This window comes from Homalodisca vitripennis, chromosome 2, assembly GCF_021130785.1.
Source record: "Homalodisca vitripennis isolate AUS2020 chromosome 2, UT_GWSS_2.1, whole genome shotgun sequence".
Lineage (NCBI taxonomy): Eukaryota > Metazoa > Arthropoda > Insecta > Hemiptera > Cicadellidae > Homalodisca > Homalodisca vitripennis.
The window spans coordinates 108367352-108391669 of record NC_060208.1 but is presented as its reverse complement, the minus strand read 5'-3'; the positions used below and the strand labels follow the sequence as shown (position 1 = coordinate 108391669).

Sequence of the window (24318 nt, the reverse complement as noted above, 5' to 3'; positions counted from 1 at the left end):
TGAACTCTGTGCATCAATAAAGACTTCAACTATGCTGGCAAGAGTTACAGTGTTGCCTACCAACTGAAGTCACTCGTTCCCACCAACAGGTCCTGCTTATATTGACCTGAACAGGCCGTCTAGTCTTTGCTATACCAATTTACATAATTTACCAATTTTAATTTTAATCAGTATTGAAAAGAGCATCTTTACTAATTCGAACAAAATAGCAAGTTCTACCTAATTGAGCTCATATTAAATTTGAAAAAACTGCTCGACTATATATTAACATATAACAATATATTCTATTGTTAATAACGAGTAATAATAATTATGATTACACTAGTTGTCAAACTATAGAGGAATGATTCTTTACTTAGTTATGCACCAATATTAATAATTAACATGACACACCATAACAGCATGTCAATTAATATTATCTAATAATAACATATCTTCTTGTAACTAAGATGCCCTAACCTAATAGTGTTTAGGCAACATTTTTCAATTTATTTGTTAACCTCACATACTAACCAACGTTAACTTTGAAATCTGAAATGTGATTAAGATTCCTGTCAATACAAATGTGTGTTGGTTTTTTCCAGTTGAACTTAACCTAACATGTCTCCAGGATAGCCTACATACCCGATGAACCGGCAGGTGGAGGAAAGATATTCTTCGCAGCTTTTGTTCGCTTGTCCCCGCGTGGACGCCTGCGACGTGTGTGTATTGTGTCCCGCCTCATTGTAGCAGGACGGTTTATATTGTGTAGCTTGAAGTATAGGCCACAAGCGTTGCAGACCATCTCCCCCAGAGGGTTACGCCGCCAGATGGTAGTGGTGCGTGTACCGCAATTACTGCATTGGAGGTCCATTCTCTTTGCTAGCGATGGTTGCTGTAAGACATGACACTCATTTTAAATATAAGAATAAATGATGGTACCAAGTAACTCATCTTTATTTTAACAAATAGTGAGATACATGAATGTTTGAAATTTTGAATTGAATATAAATAACAATCTATTATTCGACTAAATTAAGGTTATTTGATTGATTTATGGTCATTTTAATAGAAAAAATAAACATATACAGAAGACTAATACAGAAAAAATAAAATTAATAACAATACAATTATGTCAAGCAGCCTGGTCTCACTCTAGTTACATAGAGAGAGGTCAGAGGATGAGGGAGAACACAAAACAATCAGTCCGTTATTTGCGTATATTGTTACGTAACTTTCATATTTGCCTCTATTGTGCCTCTTGAATATTTGTCATTCTCTACAACTTTTTCTGAAGTATTTAAACTATTAATTAACACATTTGAAGTGTGTGTCTAAAGGCCATTTTTTACTTACCCGTGGGGTACTGCCATTGTTCGTCTTGAAAATGGTGGTGCCACACCAAGCCTGGGCATTGTCGTCCAAGTCAACTTCTTCTATATCTTCATCTGTGTTAATAATCGGGCTTTCCTGCCGAGCTGCCGCTGCTGCCGCAGCGGCTGCTGCTGCTGCTGCCGCCGCCGCTGCTGCTGCCGCCGCCCTTCGCTCCGCGTAGCTAGCGGCTTCCAAAAGTCGTGAGATATTATTCTGTGATTGTGGTTGTGGTTCTTCTTCCAGTTCTAGTTCCGTTTCTGTTTCTGTTTCTAAGGGAGTAATGGTCACAGAGCCTTTACCTACACAGCAAACAACATAAGATTAAACAACATTCAATAGAAAAATTCTATTTAATTTCTAACAAATATTTTTTTTTAATTACTTCTCTAAACTGCATTAAACATGTTTAATTTTGTTACTCAGAAGGACTGGTAGAGTTTTTACTTGCTTTCGGCCTTATTGTTTCTACACCTAATGTTGGTCTTAGTGATCTAAAGTCAGAAAAATACCTATCGGAAATGCCCCTGGCCATCAAAGTGAGATTCGGCTCCATCCTGCACTTCTAGCGAAAAAGAAAAGATCCTTAACTTAAGATAGTACATAAATTCAATCATGTGAACGCTCGTTTGTTATATTTTTATATTATCCATAAAATATTATATTCATAATAAGGATGAATATATTACCTACTTATGTAATCTAATAACAAATAGGACATAGTTTATCCTTCTCGCCGACATCACCTCCGAGGCAGGAAACGAGAACAGGTGGTCATGATGTGTAATTTTCATAGCAAATCAGTTTAATCCTGTTCTTTCTAATAATTTAGTTTTTTCAAGTCTCTGGTAAAAAAAGACTCTTCAAAAACTAGTGGCCTCCAGATAATACTAAAGTACCAAAGACTTCTTAAACATAGAACTGACACACACTTTTTTCATTACATTTTTTCTTATTACGTCTTTAAAATACGGTGAAACAGTATTGGTTCTGTTATAAATTAAAGAACCATTATTCATTTAAGTCAAAAATAAACTCTCTAATTGATTTTTATTTCTTAAAATGCCAAGTACTTGCATTTAATTCTGTATTAATGCTCTATTTTTATTTTAAAAATTGTAACTGTACTTTATCAAGGCTACTGTACTTTTTTCCCCAAATAACAAAAACAAAATAAAGTTATATTGTGTCTATTATATATATATATACATATATCTTTTTTTACCATCCCACAGTATGTTATTCATAATTTGAAAATATAACAAAATTATAGTTTTTCTATTTCTTGATAGACATATTATAGAAATGTTAATTCTAATTATAAAATAATGATGGAACAGTTATTAGAGCACAAGATTTATATGTAGCAGGTAAAAAGAGGACGATCTTCAAGGGACCTATGGTGATATTGAAGAGTGCATATCACATACATCTGAAAACTTGTGTAAATCAATACTTTAGTGTTTTGTAATAAATAACTTTAATTAAAATATCAATTCTATTCTATTCTTATGTCCAAAAACACCTGAAATCATATAAAGATCACTCACCGTTGAGGGATCCATTGTGTATGGTGTGGGGCTGGGTGTGGCTACGGAACGCCAACTCAGTAGCACGCAATGGGCAACTCTGCTTACGCCTCCCGCGAGCGGCTCTCGACTCACCATTTGACTCCTTAAAAAAAGGAATGAAACGGATCAGAATGAGAGTTGATGTTGGATGTAAAAGACTATTTTACATCAAACATAAGAACAAACTTGGCAATAAACCTATGTCATAGAATGTGTTCTTAACTTAATCCTTAGGCCCCTGTTAACCCTTTGAGCCCCAGCCGCCGGTATATCGTCGGTAAATTTCACTGTCTAAAAACCCCAGGCCGACGATATTCCGGTGGTAAAAATAGTGCGAGAAACCCCAGCCGACGATATGTCGTCGGCATGATATAAGTTATTATAAATGGCTCTTAAGTGTTTAATTTTAGCGACACCAGTGGTTTTATAACTTATAATTTTATTTTCATACATGTACAATATTATTTCATGGTCAAATGTTACTAAATAATATTTACACTACTCCTAAAGAAAGAGTAAGAAGATCAGCTGTTACTAAGAACACATCTGCATCTGCTGTGACATTGTTTACGTTTAGTAGACTGTGTTGTGTTTGTTCCACTTCTGTATTTATTTTGATGTTCGTTCCGTTTGTGTGAGTAGACAGTTATATTATTGTTTCGGTACTTTCAGTATGAAATATTGTTTAATTTTGTAAATAATGGGTGACTCAAACCGGTACTTTGGGATTATACCGACCACACCAGTATGAAGAACACAAAAAAAATTAATTAGTAGAAACAAACATGATAGAACGAAAAAACAACTCTGTAATTACAAAATTACAAACTTACAAGCATTTCCAGGTATTGTGATCGGTATTGTTGTCGCTGTTATCTTATCTTTCTCGAGAATCCCGATTACGGCAGGCCGCGCGGCATCACATGATTTGCAAGGTACATAATTGCCTTTCCATTAAAATTCAATTTATATTTCTGATCAGCCCCTCTAGAATTTGATATTTTACTGATAGGTACTATCTTGAGGGATGTTTTTCTTTCGTTGACATCAGCGCGTGTGCTGCCGAAGCCCGCGCTGATGGCCGGAGGCACTCGCATTTTGGGTGGCGGAATGTGATCAAGAATAAAAACAAGTTTTGAGTGTTTTTTTCAATAAAGAGTTTAGTTTTAGTTTGGTAATGTTTGTTTTTGTTGAATTTTTGTGTTTGGAGAAATGTAGAGGTAAAACACGGAAGTACAAGAAAGCGACGCGACTCTGCAATCACGATATCTACTAGACCGCTCGACTTTGACCTCTGTCTGAGGATGGGGAGGGGTTTGCGATAAGACAATTCCTGTTTTATATTGACGAAATATTGTTTTACGCTAATCTAGTAATCAGTAGAAGCGAAATGTCAAATAACGATTCATGTCTGGGTGTGGTCGGTATAATCCCAAAGTACCCTCAAACCTAGCAGAACATTCAAGTGACATTGACAGACAATTGAATATTGACTTTTCAGGTGACGATTCAGTATTATGTGATATTTTTGACAATGATAGTGACCTTGATCCGACGTATGATCCTAAATATGATAGTGACAATGGCAGAAATGTAGGCCTATTTAGTGCTAAAGACTTAACACCTGAGATACCATCTACATCAGCTCAGAATAATGTTACACAACCTAGGCCTAGTACGTCACAGGTTTTGTGTCATTTAAAAAAAATATTTTACAAAATATTTATTATTGAACTAATCTGTCTGACAATTTTTTGCATGTTTGCAATAACATGACAAATGAAATAAAATTATTTCCCACAGGTTAATTTTTCCTTGTTTTATTTCTAAAAAATGTTAAATGTAACTTTTTTTCTTTTTTTTAGTTTGCACATATGCGTTATTTTACATATATAAAAGTACATTAAACATTTTTTAGCCCTTATCAAATTTTTTATTTGTAAAGTACCTTATTTCAAACATTTTAATGTATTATTTAGGCCATTAGCTAGTATATTAGTGATGGTATGATTTTTCAAATGAAATCGTACAAAATCACTGAAAAGGCCTTGGGGTTTTTAGACAGTTACTTGCAAAACTAGACTTGGTAAAAATTTGCACAAACTATATTTTTAGGTCCGGGGCTCAAAGGGTTAAAAATAAATAATACTTCTGTATAATAAATGTGATAAGTCTTACCAAGCACCTTCTACTGGAGCTCTAAATATACATTCTTAACTATAACAATAGCCTATATAAATGAGTATCTTAACAAGATCATATCCCGTGTAACGTTTTTAACAGGTGGTCACTAAGCACTTATTAATGGCCATTTAAATGTCAATAATTAATAAAACAAATCGAAATAAATGCTTATAAATCCAATTTACTTAAAATTTTTAACAATAAAAGATTATAAAAATATATTTTAATCATAAAACTATTAAGGCTAATCTGTTTTAAAGTCACTTACTTGAATCAAAAGAATATTAAACCTCAAATATATGAAGACAAACTTTTCATTTTAAGTAAATTTCTGTATTCATGAAACACCTTTTCTAAGACTGTAAGGCAAGTGACTTCAATCTGACTGATCATAAAAGGTATTACCATTTACGCGTTTATTCGCTAAAGGCAATTCATACATGTTAAAAATCAAAATGGATAAACTTAAGTTGAAACACATACACAATATACAGTGTGCAGCCATGGAAACTGCCACACTGAGGCGTGTGCACACATATCCATGTGCATTTCTATTCTATCTATGCATAATATATTTTACTTATCTCAAACAGAATTCTACAAAGATACGTTTCCACAATGTAACTGCGTTGTAAAGAGCTGAGAATAAGTTTGAGAATAAAACTAGCCATAGTAAGAGAATGATTTATCTTAATATCACATATGTTACTAATGAAGAACAGCTAATTTAAAACTTAAACCAGTATCTGACACATTTATAGTGAAATTTTACTGATTTCAGCTGTTTCTCTTCCATGTTTTTATCTTCGGTTTTCTTTTGAATACTGTTTAAACACAATTTTTAGATAGTTAATGATTCACCAATAATTTTCCAAAATAACTCTTTTGAGGTCACCAAGAGATTTAAAATTGAAAACATTTTTCATAAAAATAGACCAAAAATGTTTGGGCAGCATTAAATTTTAGTATCAAGATAAAAATGACTTTTCTTATTTTTCTTAAAGGTTATTAAAGTTATCACAAAATTAAAAAGGGACAGAAATCTGTTGTTGTTAAACAATTTAATTTTAATTTTATTGTGTGTGTGTGTGTGTGTGTGTGTGTGTGTGTGTATTTCTTAGTATCTTTAAACATTACCACTTATTCTGTGTTTAATAACAATATTTTGTTCAAAGTGGACTTTATTAAAATTTACAGTAATAATGGTTGTGAATAACCCCAACGGCTCCCTTAATATGTTAAACAAAATATTGCTGTTAAATTTAAAAAAAAAAACTGACAATAATAATTAAAGTTTGGACTACATTTGTTTAAGTTTGTTTCACAACATACAGTAACATTATCAATCTTGAAATGAGTTCACTATGTAGACACCAAAAAATCTAAACATAGGATTTTAATGTGTAACTTTAAAAACATTATTTAACAAGGCAAATGGAAGGAAAAAAATTGTCAGTTCTTCATCATGGCTTGTGTCATATATCACACAATTTGGAGCTAAGAAACAAATTTAAATCGTGCTTAAACTGATTATGTAGTAGCTTAAACACATTTGGTTGATTTCCGCAGCATTTGTATATTTGACAATTGTCTAAATAAACACACTATGTTAATGCTTACACCGATGTAATGGGCAAGAAAGTTGGTTCTATTGAAGGCAAGAACCTCGTTGTCACTCCCATAGCGGCCACTGTGGGGAGCTCCAGACATCAGAGACCGAAGCAGACTATTGGCTTCACTAAAACATGAAACAATACATTTGTTATTTTAGTGGTGACCGATACCAAAAGTTAAGTTGCAGTTGTTTCTCTCTATATTACAATCATAACTCAATTTGAAGTTTTTAAAAACTTAAACTGAACAGAACTGAAAAATTATTATGATGTTTTATTGTACGATTGACTTTTGATTGAGCATTGTTTATATCCCAACCTAACCTAACTTTTAAATGTAAAATCACTGTTTCAAGATGTAAAACTTCCCAAAAGGTTTAAACTAACTAGTCTTCTGAAAATGATGGCAAATTTTTGTAATCCAACACCAGTTTCAAGACCAGAGTGTACTAGAATTCTCTATCACGTTTCACATGATATGGAGTCTGGAGCAAGGTGGCAATGGAATATACAGCCTATCAATATATGAAAGGTCGAAATATTAATAACACTATCACTCACTTCCTTAATTTGATACATATTAGTTACTAACACTAACCAAGAAACACAGGGCTTTAGGCTCAGTATCGCTTACCCATTAAGTATGTCAGTGCATCAAGTTATTAAATTATAATTATATAATCTCTCACATTAAAATGACTTTTCAATCACAAACAATTTGGTTTCAAAATTGCTAATTGTGTTTCAGTACAAAGAAAATTATTCCTACGACAAAGGTGTATCCACTCAAGATTTTACCAAACAAAATTATTAAATTTTTATTAACTAATCTTTATTAATTAATCTTCAATCTATTTATAAAAATCTGAGAATTTAAAAAATCTAGAATGTTTCGGGTCCTACCTTTTTGGGCAGGATGTGGGTGAAGATGAAGGTTCATTTTTTATTTCTGAATGACTTGTTTCTTCATAGTGTGAGTCATCATCGGACATGTCGTCCTGCTCTTGTTTCACCTGTAACACAAGTATAATAATTAGCACTCCATACACAACACAACATACTGCAGGCCAACTTTAGTAGTGGCAGGCGTTATTTACCAAACTCCTGGACATGCTATTACTTTGTTATAGCCCAAAAAATCTGTTAATCAACGTGATTCAGGCAATTAGTTTGTGAATTATCAAACTAATGTTAGTTTAGCAACACACAACATGTACAAACAACTCAATAACTTATAATAAGGAGAGGCTGGCCTGTACAAGGATCTTGTCAAACAGAATAAGGGGAAAAGTTGACACAGTACAAGGTCTAAGGTACTCATAAAATGTGCTATGGTCAAAGACCTGCACTATCACTAATTCAGATTCAAAGTCCGTCTTAGGCTGCTCGACCATTGAATTTATTTACCACGTCACACAGTATAGTCTTTGTCTTGAACTTGACAATTACAATCTAACACAGTTGTCTATGCCTGTTAGATGTTGATGCTCAGTACTTTAATTTGTAATCTTATAATTAGTTAGTGCTATAAAATTTAGTGTCCTGTGTAGAGTGTATATAAGATATATTTGTAATCATTACAAATGATTATTATTGTTCTAATTACTGAATACTATTTTTTATACGTTAGTTCCGTGATTGTTATATTATTTATAAACAATTAAATAACTGGATTGACAGTCATGTATGTCATCTCAAAGTAATAGTTACCGGTGGGCCTTAACCCTAGTGTTGGCAATCGACGACTATTCGTCGGTAACAGTCCCGCAGAGGTTGTAGATAGTCATGGCATCACTATTTCACTTATTATAGTACATAAACTCGTCTTATTAACGTGATTCGGGCACCATTGCAAACATCAGAATCTGTCTACAGAGTTTTTTCAATAGTTGTCGCGAGAGAACAGATGACGCAATCAGCTGTTTATCAAGTGGAATTTATTTTCAACTCTGTTGCTACGGCAGTGCACGGTTGTTTACAGACTGTATTGGTTATTTTGTTCCTTTATTACGTTCATTAACTGTAAATATTTATTGATTATTGCATAAAACGTGTTTATTATTACAGTACAACCCCGATAAGTCGGCTCCCGTTAACCCGGAAGTCCGGCTAACCCGGACCGATTTTCAATTAAAAAATTAAAAATCAGACAAACATTTCAATAATAAAAACGTAATATTTTTGAGTGGTATAGTATCCGTGAATCGATGTTGCAACAGTATTTGATGGGACTGTACGATAGTGAGTGTGTGACTCATGGCATACGGCGGCAGAGTGGCGGTCATTGTCCCGGATTCTCGGAAACAATAACAGACGCGTATTTCCCCAAATCCTGACCCTTTCCACTTACTGACAAAGAAGTGATCGCGTCATTTTTACCTGATGCTAATGAATCAGACGCTGAGGAGGCAGACGGGGACATTGAAGATCCAGTGATGAGTCATGGAAATGCAGTGACCAAACTAAACGAACTAATGGTTTATTTCGAGCGGCAGGCAGAAACATCGGCGGCTGAATTGCTCATGTTGAAGAGACTGCGGGATCGCACAGCACGCACGCGGCAGACGACATTGGCACAACCAAAGCTGACTGAGTTTTTTACCAGGAAATGAACAGTTATAAATGTACTGTAAGGATTAATAATAATTAAATGTGCATATGTTTGATGTTTTTACAATTATAATGGAGTTTATCTGTAAGTATACCGTATTTTATTAATTTTTACCTAATTCTCCGGCTCACCCGGATTTTCGTTAACCCGGATCGGCCGCGGTCCCGATTAATCCGACTTATCGAGGTTCCACTGTATCTTGTAATGTTCTTATGTGAGTAGTTTTAGTAAATAATACTAACAGTGATATATTTCTTTACTAAATTTAGATGCATATTGTAGTATTGTTTTAGCCCAAGTCAGAAATAAAAACCATTACAAACCATAAACACACTAATTATTGAATTATTTTAACACTGTACATATAATTTTGTTATTTTATTCTTTCTTTTTACCATGGCTCAAAAAAATTACGTTTTTTATTATTACTAAATTTCAGATTGATATTTGCTGATTTATTCGGGTGGGTTTTAGGCACTTTTTTTTAATTTTCACACTTAATTTTAGTTTCTTTGTATATATTCCTAAAAACCTATATATTTTCAAAACCTACATAATATTTGACACAACTTTTGGTTATCATGAAGTTTCAAAATTCTAGGAATAAAAATATTTTCAAACCATGGTCCCACGCAATTAAAGTAAAAACATTAGGTACATTATATATATAACAAAAATACACCTACTATAAAATTTAAGTTATCTGAACAGAATGTTATTCTCCACTCTTTTCAAAAATAAAACCAATGTACAATACACCATAATTGCTGATATATATGTATTTTTTTTAATAAAAAGAAAAATACCTTACGCAACACACAGAAACGGCCTGCCATTAACAAGTGAAATGACTGCCACTACTAGGGTTAAGGTGTACATAATGCATGAACAATGAACATGGCCTACCTAGATGTTATGCATATCTTTCAATGTTTAGCTATAGACTGAGTTTTCTTTATATATTGCTATAAACCTAAACTACATAATATACAGTCATTTTTGGCAGCCTTTGATTTTCACAATTGTAAGATGACAAACATTTCAAAACCATAGACCCACCCATTTGTATAAAATTTTTCAACTCACATAACATTTAATTTTCTACATCTAATATATTATTTAATATAACCATTTTGCCATATCTTTTTTATATAATAAGTACAAAGATTATACTGTATTGTAACAGTAACCCACGGCTTTGTATACAATTTCATAAGCTTTGCACGTGTATGAGCACTTCTGGTTCGAGTGAAATACATTTCCAACTCCAACATTGAGTTTGACTTATTCTTACACTAAAAAAAATATGTAAAAAGTGTATATTTGTGGCTACTGTAATTTAATCAGGTATTAGTATTTTTGTGTGTCATAGTTGATTTAGTCTTGTGTCCTCGATTAAGAAAATATATAAACAAATATAAAAGTCTTTTCTGTCAAAGACAACCAACAAGATGTGTTTTATGGTCTTTAAACTTAAAGTAAAAGTTAGATAGTCTTTGTAAGCTCTATTACAGTATTGACCAAGCACTACATACTAAATATTTGATCAAGTGTTTAGTTAAAAGTCTATTGTTACTAAAACTTTTAAAACTTCCTATCAGGATATTTTCTTACTCTATGCTCAACAAAGGTTGCAGAAAAGGTTTAAATAAAAATTGTTGTTACTATCAAGCTAACTCTATACTTTTAACACTTTGCACTCAAAAGGCCAGCAGCACTGATCGCACAGCTTGTGTTAGTTTTGCCGTAGTTTGTCCTCGCAACTCGTATGGCCAGTACAGATGGCTGTGCTAATTTCGTTTACAGCTCGGTGGCCATATTTTTTGTATGCCTCCCTAGATTGTTTTTTTTCAATTTCCTCCACGTTATTTGCATAGTAATTTAAATGTTTAAAGAAGAAATTTAAAACAATTTAAAATTTATTTTTAATGAGTCTTACTAATGCAAAGAGAAACATACATTTGGAAAACTTAACGATTATATACGTATATTGTTAACAATATATTTAATCAAATGTTGTAAAGTATACTTTAATTGTTATATTATACTCAGACTTGAACTATTTTACATTTTTCTCAGTCTTTACATTTTTTTAAGAAATAAAACTTTTAATACATACCTATATGTAGTCAAGAATAGTTAACAGACATCTTCTAGTAAAATTTTCTAGATTTCTATCCCTTCTATTACTTCAGTGTATAGGCCCACTAGGTGTCAATTGTCTTATTGGCAGTCAATGTTGTTTACAGAGATAAACTGTAGGCTAATTTAAAATGTACTGCTTTACTTAAAAATTGCTTTAAAATAAAGCTGCTCGATAGGTTTCAGAACTTACCATCCATTATGAAACAAAGAGAATATTAGAAAATAACTTTTATGTTTATTGGCCCGAGATGCTGGCCTTACGAGCTATAGACGTACTATATCTTGGCCAGTACAGCTAGACATACGAGCTGAGATAACATATCAGCAAAAATTAATCAATGCTTCTGACAAAATGACAGCGGCCAGTAGAACTGGCTATACGAGCTCTAAGGACAAATTATAAATACTGCCTTCGAGTGCATAGGGTTAAGACTATAAACTATAAATGCAAACAAACTGAAAATAGTAGTTAAATTAATTAAACATATGGTTGTGCTGTCATAAAACAATGTTTACACATAACAGTTGATTACATTTAACAGGCCTTTTCCATTAATAACATTTATTTCCTGTAATGCAACTTTAGAGACCAAGATGGGATTTTCACAATGAATATTGCCCGAATTCGGCTATCGCCATTTATACAAACTTAATTAATGTAAATAAAAGTTTAGTTTGACAGGTATTTGACCTTCCAATCATATGTTAGTTTGGTTATTTAAACGCATATGTGACAGATACATGGCCAAATACAAAGTAATTTAATTGTAAAAAGTAAAGGCTCTGTGGTGTAATGGTAGCACATTCACCTGGCAAGTGAGAGATCCGGGATTGAGTCCCGGCGGAGCAAATACTTTTTGTGATTCAATATTTATTAAAATTATATATACACACACATGACATTGCATGTTGAATTTAATAAATGATGTTGATATCAAGTTTTTCATTTCAACTTACTGTCATTATTTTTATTCCTTAATATTCACTACTTCACAAGTTCTATCATGCTAAAAACAACTGAAATACCCATCAACAGTAGGAAAGCTACTTAATTTCAGATTTGAAAGTATAGAGCTCTGTTATCAATACAACGAAACAAGTCCAGTTATAGATTTAAAAACCAGATAAATGTGCCAATTGTCAAATTATGAACTTTGTATAAGGAGGCTTACTTTATTACAATTTTGTAAATAATATATCAATTGGTCAATTAACTGCTCTCACCGATTTTGTTTGAGCCTGGAAAATAACAATATTTTTATAATTTCTTAAAAAATTTGCCTAAAAATCTTTAAAGAACTTTTTTATTTAGTAAATAAAAACAGAACTTTCAAAATAATAAATGAAATTGTGATCTGTAAACAGTAGAGCATTATGATTTTAATACAACCATCAATTAAACAATAATAAATCAATTTTAATCAAAATCTTATACAACAAACTTAATTAAATTTATTATTTTTCAAACACCATAAAGTCTTAAGGCATCTTCTTGGCCATAGACATGCAAAGCGATATTTGGTAGAAATGCCATTAAATGTTTAATAAAGGTAAGCTTTTTCTTTAATAAAATAATAAAAATAAAAGATTAAAATTCACACTAAGACATTTGTGTTTACAATAAAACAAATCTAATCATAAATCTTTAAAAAAACTGTTAGCTGTAATGGACTCTTTCTCTGCTGAATAATAAATAAACAAGTAGACAAGTTATTATGATGGTAAATATTTAAAATATGAAAAACCATATTCTCTCTTTCACTTACCTCTGACGGCATATAGTTCTCTTCTTCAGCTATCCTGAGCTGGCCCTCATCATCTGAATCAGAGTCGGAATAACCATTCAACATTTCGGCACTTCTTTCCTCTTCATCCTCCTCCATAGCTTCTTCACTCCTCTTCTCAGTTTTGATGTAATGTTCGGGTTTCATCTCTTGATCCCGATCAGCACGTGAGCTTGTGCCTGCACTCCCAGACTTCAAAGGTGGATTCGAAAGCACCTCCATACAATTTAAGTATTCCTGCAATGACACCTACATTGGAAAAACAGATGGTTAATTCGTTGGCAGTGCAAATTTATTTGATTTATAATCTCTTTTTTCAATAAATTATTGATTTTTTATTTAATTCTTTCTCATTATTTTAATGGTTAGTATTTTATGGGCAAAAAGGATAATAGACAAATTTGTCATTCCGTACCAAGTAGTCCATAAACAAACTGACCATATTCGAAATTAAAATGTTCTGATTATTTAGTCACAATTATAAAAAACTAAATAATTTTTCAACTCTTTTCTCAGTAAACATTTAACTAGCGGCATCAATTTTTATTCTGTAAACATATGCAGTAATGCAACATTTCCATTTTCAAATCCTTATAGCATGAGACACCATTTTATACAACTAGAGAAAGAGTTGTATAACTAACACTCCTGCTCTTATATGGGAAAGGATAAGTTACTGTTCATTAATTTAGTCACATATCATATGATTACTACTCTCTCAATATAACCCATCCCTTAGTTGTCAAGGATTGCTTTCACTGGTAGTCTAGTGGTATACATCTAAATTTGTTTTTTTTTTTTACAAAGTAATGACTAGTATTTTCCACACTACTAGGAGAGTTCTGAATTGTCTTATGCAGGTTATGTGTTGTGAGCGCTGCAGTGACAGATTTGATAGCCCCGACTGGCCAGACTAGCTGATTGTTTGGTGATCGCCCAAAGTGTCAGAGAACCATTCTAGAGAGAAACGTACAATAAGAAAAATATCCTTGGACTGAAGAGAAATAAGCGATGTAGAATATCACAACAGTGCATATTAACAAGAATATTATAGGATTAGTTCTGACCATTATAAAGATTTTGAATGTGTTAATAATGAGTGTAAAAAATAAATTGTCCACAATGAGAAACTAGCTTGCATACGTTTTTAACCAACTGCTCATTGTAATATATTGGTAGGAGTATAAATGCATGTAGACACTCTACCTTGCACAATGAGGCAACCAACCAGGAAAACAAAATTATTGTTTGAAAATGATAAATTTATTGACAGTAATATTAATAAATCCAATTTCCTAAAAATGACGTAACTAGAATGGTAATAGTATTGTAATATAATTATTACCATGATTCAAACATTTGTTTTTTGTAATTAAAACATTTTTTATTCATAAGGGACATTTTTCTCACATAGACTGATATATGTTATTCTATTTTATAGTATGCAATTTTTTTAAGTTCTGTGTACAATACAAAATGTATAATATCTGCTTACAAACAACGTCAATCATACTGGCCTTGGGTACCCACATCACAGCTCAACAGATCAGATATTTTATTACTTTGGTGCCCAGTGCAAGACACTGTCTAAATATCTTCATATGTACAGGTCAGTATTATTTTTATATCGAAACAAAATTAAATCTTTATTAAAACAACTTCTTTGTAATAAAAATGGATAATGCCATTTTGACCATGTTGTGAACTATAAATCATAAAGATTAATGAGTATTTTTTTAGTGCAAAATGTGATTTTTTAAGTAAGAGTTAGGATTACTACAGTTTATAAAAATCGTCTAAATAAAAATTTTGAACCTCAAAAGAAGATTATAAATTTGACTTACATACAAAAAGTGCAAATAGTTCAGGTGCATGTTGCTACTTCAGTGACTGCTCAGAGTGGTTACTGCACTGTTATTGCAAGCACACTGACAGAACACTGCAGCATCAAACATGCCAGCACCAGACATGAGACATGCAAGTTCTTACCTGCACTTACCTGTTGACATAGGTTATTACCATTAGCCTCCATTAACACAATTACTCTAATGTTGTATCAGTAAATATAATATTATTACATAACCACAATAGTTCTCTGATAGATTTCTTTAGTGGTTATTAACTCATAATAGACAATAGTATTGCTACATTCAATTGCAATATTGTTTGTAACTTTACAAGGCCAAACAAATAACAAAACAATGTGAAAATGGAATCTTTGTAGTCCCAAGAGTTATTACTTTAAACATGATGAACTTGGCCACCATCAAGTTTAATAATTTTACAAGAATCTGGTGTGATTAATCTTTATCAAAAAAAAAAATTGATTAGGAATGTGAATCAAACTTATTTCAGGGCTAAGAAAGATCTGTTCTAAATGATTGACTAAAAAATGTTAATACATATACAGCTATTAACACCTTATTAAATCTATAATTTGTAAAAATTGAATATTTTAAAGAGGAGGGATAAGAATGCCCTTTGTAACAAAACTAACAAATTATTTGTAAAATTGTAAAATTAAGAACAGCAACCATTAACCGAGTAAACAAAATTTCTATATATTGAATTTAATAAAGTTTCTTTAGTTCGTAATCTATGTTTTATCGACATCTACTTTGGAAAGTAAATTTCCATCTAAACCTAACAGGTACACAAAGATACTGACCAGGGCATCCGAGGAACTGTTGGCTAAGTAACGCTTCAGGACCAACTCCGACTTGCGAGAGGCTTCCCTGAACTCATACATCATGTCCAGCTTAAAGGTACAGTGTTGACAAATCATGGTGGGCAGCATGTCATGCTCCGACACCTGCAACATGATAGCCAGAACTGCAGTACCGTACTGTGGAAACGTTCATAGTATAAAATAAGATTTAATATGGGGAAATATCCATTTTTAATTTTAATATTAGAGTGTATGATTCGGTAGAGAAAACCATTATACTTTTTTTAAGGTTTCTAATTTTCCACCAACTTTGATATTATATTATATATAATACAAAAACATGATCAAATAGAAATACATAATTAAAGTAATTAAATCTGCTTGTGTGACTAATTTAAGATTGATTAAGTATTCTATTTAGTATTTGCATTCACCATGTAGCATGTAATTGAGCATCAATTATAATTCTTGCAAGTTTTTACCATTTATACTTCAATGCAATGATACCCTATTCTAGCTGAAAGTTATGATAAATTACTGGTAACTACTGTGGTCAAACATGTAGGCTTAGATGTATAATCTGATTTACTTTTACTTCTAAAGTCGTTGGACTTTCTTTATCTTATTTATTAAAATTTTATAAATTTGTTAGTCCTTATGTTTTGGCAGCTAATCAGAAGCAAGTTCACCGCCTATATTTCATGCATTATTACTGTTGCACAATTATTTAACAATAAGTAGCAAAGCATGAATCGCTTAAAAATATTATTTTCTGTAAATATTCTTTTTACAGCATCAAAGACAATTTTTCACCTTCGAGAGGAAATTCCTTGAAGATGCTAAATGGAAGAAAGACAAAGCCCTTTATTTAATGTTAAGAAAAATTTAATAATGAAACTAAGAAAATTATATTGAGATAAACATGAAAAAGTGTAATTTGTACAATTACCAGAATTGGTCTATAATGAAAGAAAAATATAAAATTGATTGACAAAATTGATAAACGAATTGGTACTTTGATATTATTTAAGGAACACTATTTTTGGAATAGTTTTTACTGAAATAACTACATTATTAGAAAGAACAGACTTTATTCAATTCACTATGAATATTAAATGACATTACGACAATTGGTTTTTTTCTGCTTTCCTAAACAAAGCAATGTTGGCGAGAAGGAGGCACTATGTCTCTCTATCTACTATTTGTTATTATGTTAAATATGTAAGTAAATACATAAATATAAAAAGTTAATGAGCGCTCACGATATATGAGCCTGAATTTAGGCACTAACTCAAGGGATGACTTTTCGCCAGAATTGGGGGGTGACACTGAAGCCCGCACTGATGGCCAGGGGAATTTCCAATTGATATTTTTCCAACCGTGATCTGACTTTGGAAAAGTTGAATGATCTACGACGTGATCTGAGGTCTGAAATATGTACCAATTGGAAATGCCTCTGGACATCGGCATGGGCTACAGTGGCACCTTCAAAGGTACTACTTTCCACTTTTGTCAAAATAGAAAAAATCCCTCAAGATAGTTACCCTAATTCAAGCTCAGATTACGTGATCAGCCATAAAGGTTACCTTTAACTTTGGTACTACTAGTTGCATATTTATGATAACCTAAGCTAACCCTAGTTATATCGCGTAATAACAAGTAGTAAATAGAAACAGGCCTCCTTCTTTCCGACATCATAATGACATGCATTTTTCACAATTAGTTGAATAAAGTCTGTTCTTTCTAAAATTATACTTTTTCTAAGGTCCCGGGTAAGAAAAACTCCTCCAAAAATAACAAAGTACCAAAGTAACTTTGATACAACTTGTGATATAAATGGTGATTTATTTTGCAGTATTTTAAAAGTATTTTAATTAAAAACCACTTCTATGCATATATTGTTTCACCGTCCAAGCCAATGTATACAACAACACAAAATGCTTGGAAATAGTTATAACAGATACCAGTAGCCATCTGACTTTTTGTAGGCCTTTTTATTTACTAACTAAACTACTTGTAAATAATAACTAACTAATTAACTTTACTAGACACAGACAAAAAATCTGGATTTACAATTCCCATGTCTTGTTAGTATATTAGTTATTTTTAGCTAGTTTAGAAGAGCTAATTTAAAATATTGGTAGGCCTACATACAAGACAAATGGACCTTGAAACTACAGGTTATTTAATTTTGAATTGGGCTATCTTACTACTATCTGTAAATTATGAAACATTTCATATAAAGTTTGCTAACATAATCTAATTGGGCTAGATAACCTTCAGCAATAATTATAAGTAATTTAATAATGATGATAAATACTACTTTAACTCAATACATTTTATAAAACTGTTAAGATAACCTATGTATTATTTGAGACCAAAATAGGATTTTATGAGCAATACTATATAACCCCAACAGGTGGAGTAACAAAATAAATTACTCCTTGATAAAGCAGCAGTCAAAGCCCAAACTGATATAGGCTAACTTATGCCATAGCAAAGCTGAAAGAACCAGATCATTTATACTGCTTAAGATATCAGTGAAAACAACACTGACAGGGATTATTTATGCAAGCTAACATTAACAGGATCTTGCTTTTATTCCACTACTTTTGCTTTCCAGACTAATAAGTTCCCTTTCTTATTTAATTATGGTTAGATGAATTTAGGCCTATACTATTGTTATTCCTCTCAAGCAATCAAGATTAGGTCCTCTACATTTTTATATGTTATTGATAATAGGCTGATAATTAGAAACATCCCGGATTATTGGACATAGATATTTTTCTCAGCCCCTTAAAGTACCGTATTAGATCATTTTATTCTAGGACTTTCCTTCTACATTTTGTTTTTTTCTGTCGCCTGCCCATTCACTCTCAAAGCATTGGTAAGGTGAATGTGATTTATTAATTAAAATACTTATCCAGGCTATAGTATTGCTCATAAAAGTTGTATTATTTGCCGTTGAGAGAATAAATAAATAAATTATGGACTCTACAATTTTTATGAAAAATATTTAGGCAGAGGCAGTATATTTACTGAAGTCACCTTTACTGAAAAGTTTAATATAGTCTAATTTTTGTTACTTTGATTTTAATTTATGACTATTCTGAAACCCTGACCTTATAGTAAACCTGATATCTAGCTATGTAAAAGCATAGACACTTTAAATGTGTTTCTCAGAAAAGTCTTTAAGTCTACAGGTAAGCTCTTTTTCTGCTGTTCTGCTGAATAAAAAAATTGACTGTCTATAGTTGACAATTTAAGAGCAAATAATCTCAGCAAATTAGAAATCCATTACAAATGAGATATACCAGTGATAGGAAATAAAGAATAAGGTAACTTAGGCATTACATCCTGCTAGCCAAACTTCTGTGTATTCTCTCAAAGTAGTTTAGTAAAGAGACATATGATAATTTCCTATTAATTAGGTTTATTTCCCTAGTCTAGATTCTGTAAAAATGTTAACCCATGTCAATTATACTGAGGGAACCAAATTGAATTAGGCTATTAGATGAATTATAAAACTTTACAACAATTTCATACCGGAAAAATGGAGATGTCTCAACAACTTGTGCATATTAGCCTATATAGCTTATCACATAAAAACTTGAAACTTAAAATATAACCAGAAACACAATTAGTTGTAATATGAGTAGGCCTAGATCTATGTTATCGCAGGTGAAAATGAATCCGACCATAGCCTTCATAAGAGGCAATTATTTTCACAACCCTTATTTCATTCCAAGAATTCAAATAAAATAGCCTAGTATAATTTACTTTAGCAGTGGAATCAAAATATATTCTCACTATTGTAGTATTAAAATAATTTAATAGACCTATGACAATCAAGACTTTTATATATAACCTCAAAATGTATAGTTACCAAAACATAAATTTTATTTAATTTTGATTTGAATTTATTAAACTGATGAGCTACTCCTATAATATGTACTTCTAAGAAGTGACAAGCTTTCAATAACTTCCATAATATTCAATTATTGTCTATCCCAAGTCTAGTTGACCTAATCTGAAAGAGCCTTGTTCCTAACCTAAAATCTTGGGTCGTTTGAAAGTTTAATATTAGTACTGACAGGCTAAGACAGCACTGTGCAAAAAAAGGTCATATATTTTGTAAAATGAGAAATCAAATACAGGAAACTATATGACTATTTGGGTTCATTGCCACTGGCACGTTTTCATTAGTACAATGGTTCCGGGCAAAGAAAATGGCCTGAGATGGCATTTCCTGATGAACAAAGAAACATCACAATGTGTTATATTTTAACTTCTTGCTTTAGTACGATCGTCAATAATTGAACTAAAAATTTAACACAAAGGAATAAGATTTTCGAAAGTTCAGTGGCCTTGGCCTACGCTAGAAGCAGAGAAATTCTTATCACTTCATCTTATCTTGCTGATCTTTCAAACGAGGACAAGGTGTTGATAATATCAGTAAGAATATATAAATAATAGAGATGTATCACACAATATTTAAAATTAAACTAATTAATAAAAATCATAGTACTTACCATAATGGAAAGACACGTCATAATTTTCAAGGGATAGTTCTTTTCAGTGCTTGCATCGTCAAAAATAGACAATCTAACTCCTGAAGCTGATAAACAAAGGCGACACAATTTGTAGAACTTGGATGGTATTTCAGACATGATGATTCACACAAAACGATACGAAACGACACAACATAAAAATGAAGACACACACACCGTTTTCCATCTAAACTAATACTGAGCTCTCGCCATGATAACACTTAACAAGTCGGAAAGTTTGTGTTTCTATCACAGTTCATTGTCGGGGTACACCACTATCCCCTCTCCATCGCTCCGCCCCTTCACCCCTCCATCACCTCTAATCTACATTCCGCCCCCACTCCTGTCGCTCACCAAGGAGGTGGAAAGGTGAAACTCGCTCACCTTACTGTAGCCAAAGAGGTTTCTTCTCTAGTGTACATTTTTTCCTACTAATTTATTTGGAAATATAGCGTGCTAATTTTTCTCGTACATAAATTCAATTACGCTTCGGATAAAAATTTAGGTATGCGTGGCAAACATACCAAATTAATTAGTAAATATTCACTATTTTCGTTGGAAATAATTACTATTACCCTAAGTCTAATTTTCTACACAACACAATATGGTACTCTAATTTATTTTTGTATTCAAATAAATTCCATACACTCTACAAGACTCTAATAATTAATAAAGCCTTGAATTTATTTAACTAGGTCATTTAAAATGCCAAATTATTTATTTTTATATCATATGTCAGTTTAGCCGTATTTAAGAATAATTCTAGTTTGTCAAACTGTAACACCACGTATTCTTATTAAAATAAAAAGTTTTATGCAATTTATATATGAATTAGAAGGACGCAACTCATAAAAATGGAATTTTGTACGATATCTACCCAAGCATATTTTTAATGCTTAATTTAACTCAATTTCCCTTTGTGCGTTTTCGGAAGTTTAGAATTTGATTATCCAGCAGACGGTCCTCACAAATAAACAACAAAAAACAAGCATGGAGTCTTATCGACCTTTGTCCGGCATCCCAAACAGGTTTCTTCGCCGTACGACGACCTCAATGAACTGTGGAATTGACCGCGTCTCCTGATATGGTCGCTGATAACCTGATATCATTACTTGGCTTCCTTCATCTAAACAATTCACAAGTTTTTCTGAGTAGTTACAGATAGTTAATTCAATCTTAAATTTTCAGAAAGTTTATATTTTAAATTGTGACGATTCAGTTAGTTGATAAAATCAAACAACTATTGCTGGCTTGACTCTGCAGTGTTAGCAGCTGCATTGCTCTGCAGCGGGAAATTTAAAGCGCTCGACTGATTCTACTCTCGGTGTAAAATAATCAAAGCAAACTAATACCTTGACAAAATTCTTGTTACTTTCAATTGTTTTACCGCCTGTAGTAAATATAATTTAGCGAATAATGAGAAAAACTACAGACAGTTGGAAGTATACTTACTTACTACATATATATATATATATATATATATATATATATATATATATATATATATATATATATACATTAAAGTGTATAAATGGCAATAGCCTTATTTAATTTCAATAAACATTGAATCGCAAAAAGTACTTGCTCCGCCGGGAGTCGAACCCGGATCTCTCACTTGCCGGGTGAATGTGCTACATTTATATATTTATGAAATATATAAATGTAATGAAAAGTAACTAAAACCCTTTTAAAAATCTTTTTGTTGACATACACATTTGTCTTTTTATGACAAATCCAATTTTTGAAAAAAAAAATAATTAAATACAGATTACTAATCAAAAATTACAACTGTGTCATTTAAATTTACCATAAAAAGGTCCACATGTATATATTTAATTGTTTATTATTTATTTATTTATTTAGAGGTTAATGTACACTGATGATGGTTAAAAACCGAAACACGTGTATGTCAATATAAAGATTTTTAAAAAGGGCTTTAGTTACTTTACACACACACACACACACACACACACACACACACACACACACACACACACACACACACACACACACACACACACACACACACACACACACACACACACACACACACACACACACACACACACACACACACACACACACACACACACACACACACACACACACACACACACACACACACACACACACACACACACACACACACACACACACACACACACACAAATTAGTATACTCCATTAATTTATATACTGTACCCAAACAGTTTGTTATTGTGCTTTACAAATAAGCTACGAAAATAAGGAAGCATTTATAGTAAAAAAGCTATCACATTAAAATAAATAATAGGCTACATCACAAAACATTAAACCATGCTTGTTTGAAATATCTGTGTGAAATAAATGAAACAACATCCACTCCCAAGTTGGGTAAAAGAAATACATTGTATAATGTATGTATGTCAATGAATACTTTAATAGATAAAACTCAACAACTGATCAGTCGGGCATTCAAGGTAGTAAATTCCATTAAACTACTAAAATTGTTATAGCTCATAAAAATTTGTCTTCCTTTAAACAGGAAATACATTTTTGCATAATTTGTTTGTATCGAACGGATTTTATCATATTTAGTGCTTAAACGAAGATAAAAATCTTCAATTTTGTTGTTAGTGATAGAATGTTATTTTTATGTCCACCTGATTTATTAAAATTCCTTGGATTCTAAGCTGTACCGCCTTATTCCCAAACTGCATTACAAAGTTATTTTCAAAATAAAGACTTCAAATTACATTAATTGTTTTGTTCTTGAACCAAACAATTATACATCTTCGGGTTTCGATACGGTACGGTAATGTAATTATTCAGTCCCACACAAATTACATTTAGCTGTACCAAAGGGTTTATTTTAATTTGTAAGTCTGTGGATAAAAGTTTTGTAATATCACTGACTAACCGTCACCCATAATGAGTTATTTGTTACAATAAATAGTTTATTATTATATGTAATAACGTGGCGCAATATATATATCTATATATATATAAAAGAAAGTCGTGTTAGTTACACTATTTATAAGTCAAGAACGGCTGAACCGATTTGGCTGAAAATTGGTAGAGAGGTAGCTAAGAACTGGGAAAAAACACATAGGATACTTTTTATCCCGTTCCCGATTCAGGATTCCGCCCCACTGGTCTCTAAAAGTTACAGAAATACCCGTAAGAAATGCATTGCAGCAAACATATGTTATTAAGTGAAAGAGCCTTTTCAAATTTAATCAGCTGTTCTTTGTAAACATATATAATGCGACAAAAGAAATTTATATGTTTATAATATAATTTAATTACTATTTTAAATTTCTTTACACTTATAGTTAGAAAGCATAGAGTAAGCTTAAGAGAAACAGCAAATTTTGTTTCAACTGTTTCCGCAATCACTGTTAAACATAGACTTTACTATCCAGATAATACAATTCAAATTTGACGTAAAAATTCACCTTTAACTGCAATATTTATCTAATATAAACCATGCTCATGCTTGATCAGAAGAGCAATGCAAATATCAAAATTACTATCTTACGTTGGCTACAAATATAAAGAATGTTATAAAACCAACCTTAGTTGTTTGTTTTTGACAGAAGTATGGTTCTCAAAACTCCGTGTGTACATATTCTCTCGATCGAGACAACAAAGCAAGCTCAATCATGGCATCGGATATATAACTAATTTAATCCAGAAGTGATACACGCGCAAAGCTTAAAATAAAAACCAATACGCAATTTCGCTTAACATCTGAAGCTCATAATCATTAGACTGTAATAAAATGTACCTAAAATATGCCTATTTTCGTTTCAAAATTACATTGAGCGCCATCATTTATTACATTGAATTCCGCGCTAATGA

The 24318-nt window shown here is 31.9% G+C and overlaps 1 protein-coding gene across 5 annotated transcripts in view; it reads right to left on the bottom strand.

Annotated features, from left to right (window-relative positions):
• LOC124354551 (transcriptional regulatory protein GAT1-like) overlaps positions 1 to 24318 on the bottom strand; it is a 36964-nt gene that overhangs the window by 4118 nt on the left and 8528 nt on the right. For 2 of the 5 annotated variants that reach the window (XM_046805091.1, XM_046805092.1), the window contains exons 1-8: positions 20459 to 20767; positions 15927 to 16070; positions 13241 to 13507; positions 7622 to 7731; positions 6726 to 6843; positions 2901 to 3024; positions 1336 to 1652; positions 625 to 874 (exon numbers count right to left, since the gene is read on the bottom strand). In XM_046805091.1, the coding sequence (XP_046661047.1) occupies positions 625 to 874; positions 1336 to 1652; positions 2901 to 3024; positions 6726 to 6843; positions 7622 to 7731; positions 13241 to 13507; positions 15927 to 16070; positions 20459 to 20596 (1468 nt within the window). In that variant the 5' untranslated portion in view covers positions 20597 to 20767. Of the gene's footprint in view, positions 1 to 624; positions 875 to 1335; positions 1653 to 2900; positions 3025 to 6725; positions 6844 to 7621; positions 7732 to 13240; positions 13508 to 15102; positions 15148 to 15926; positions 16071 to 20458; positions 20768 to 24318 lie in introns of those variants that run through there. The other 3 variants (XM_046805094.1, XM_046805095.1, XM_046805096.1) reach the window with 3 other exon arrangements.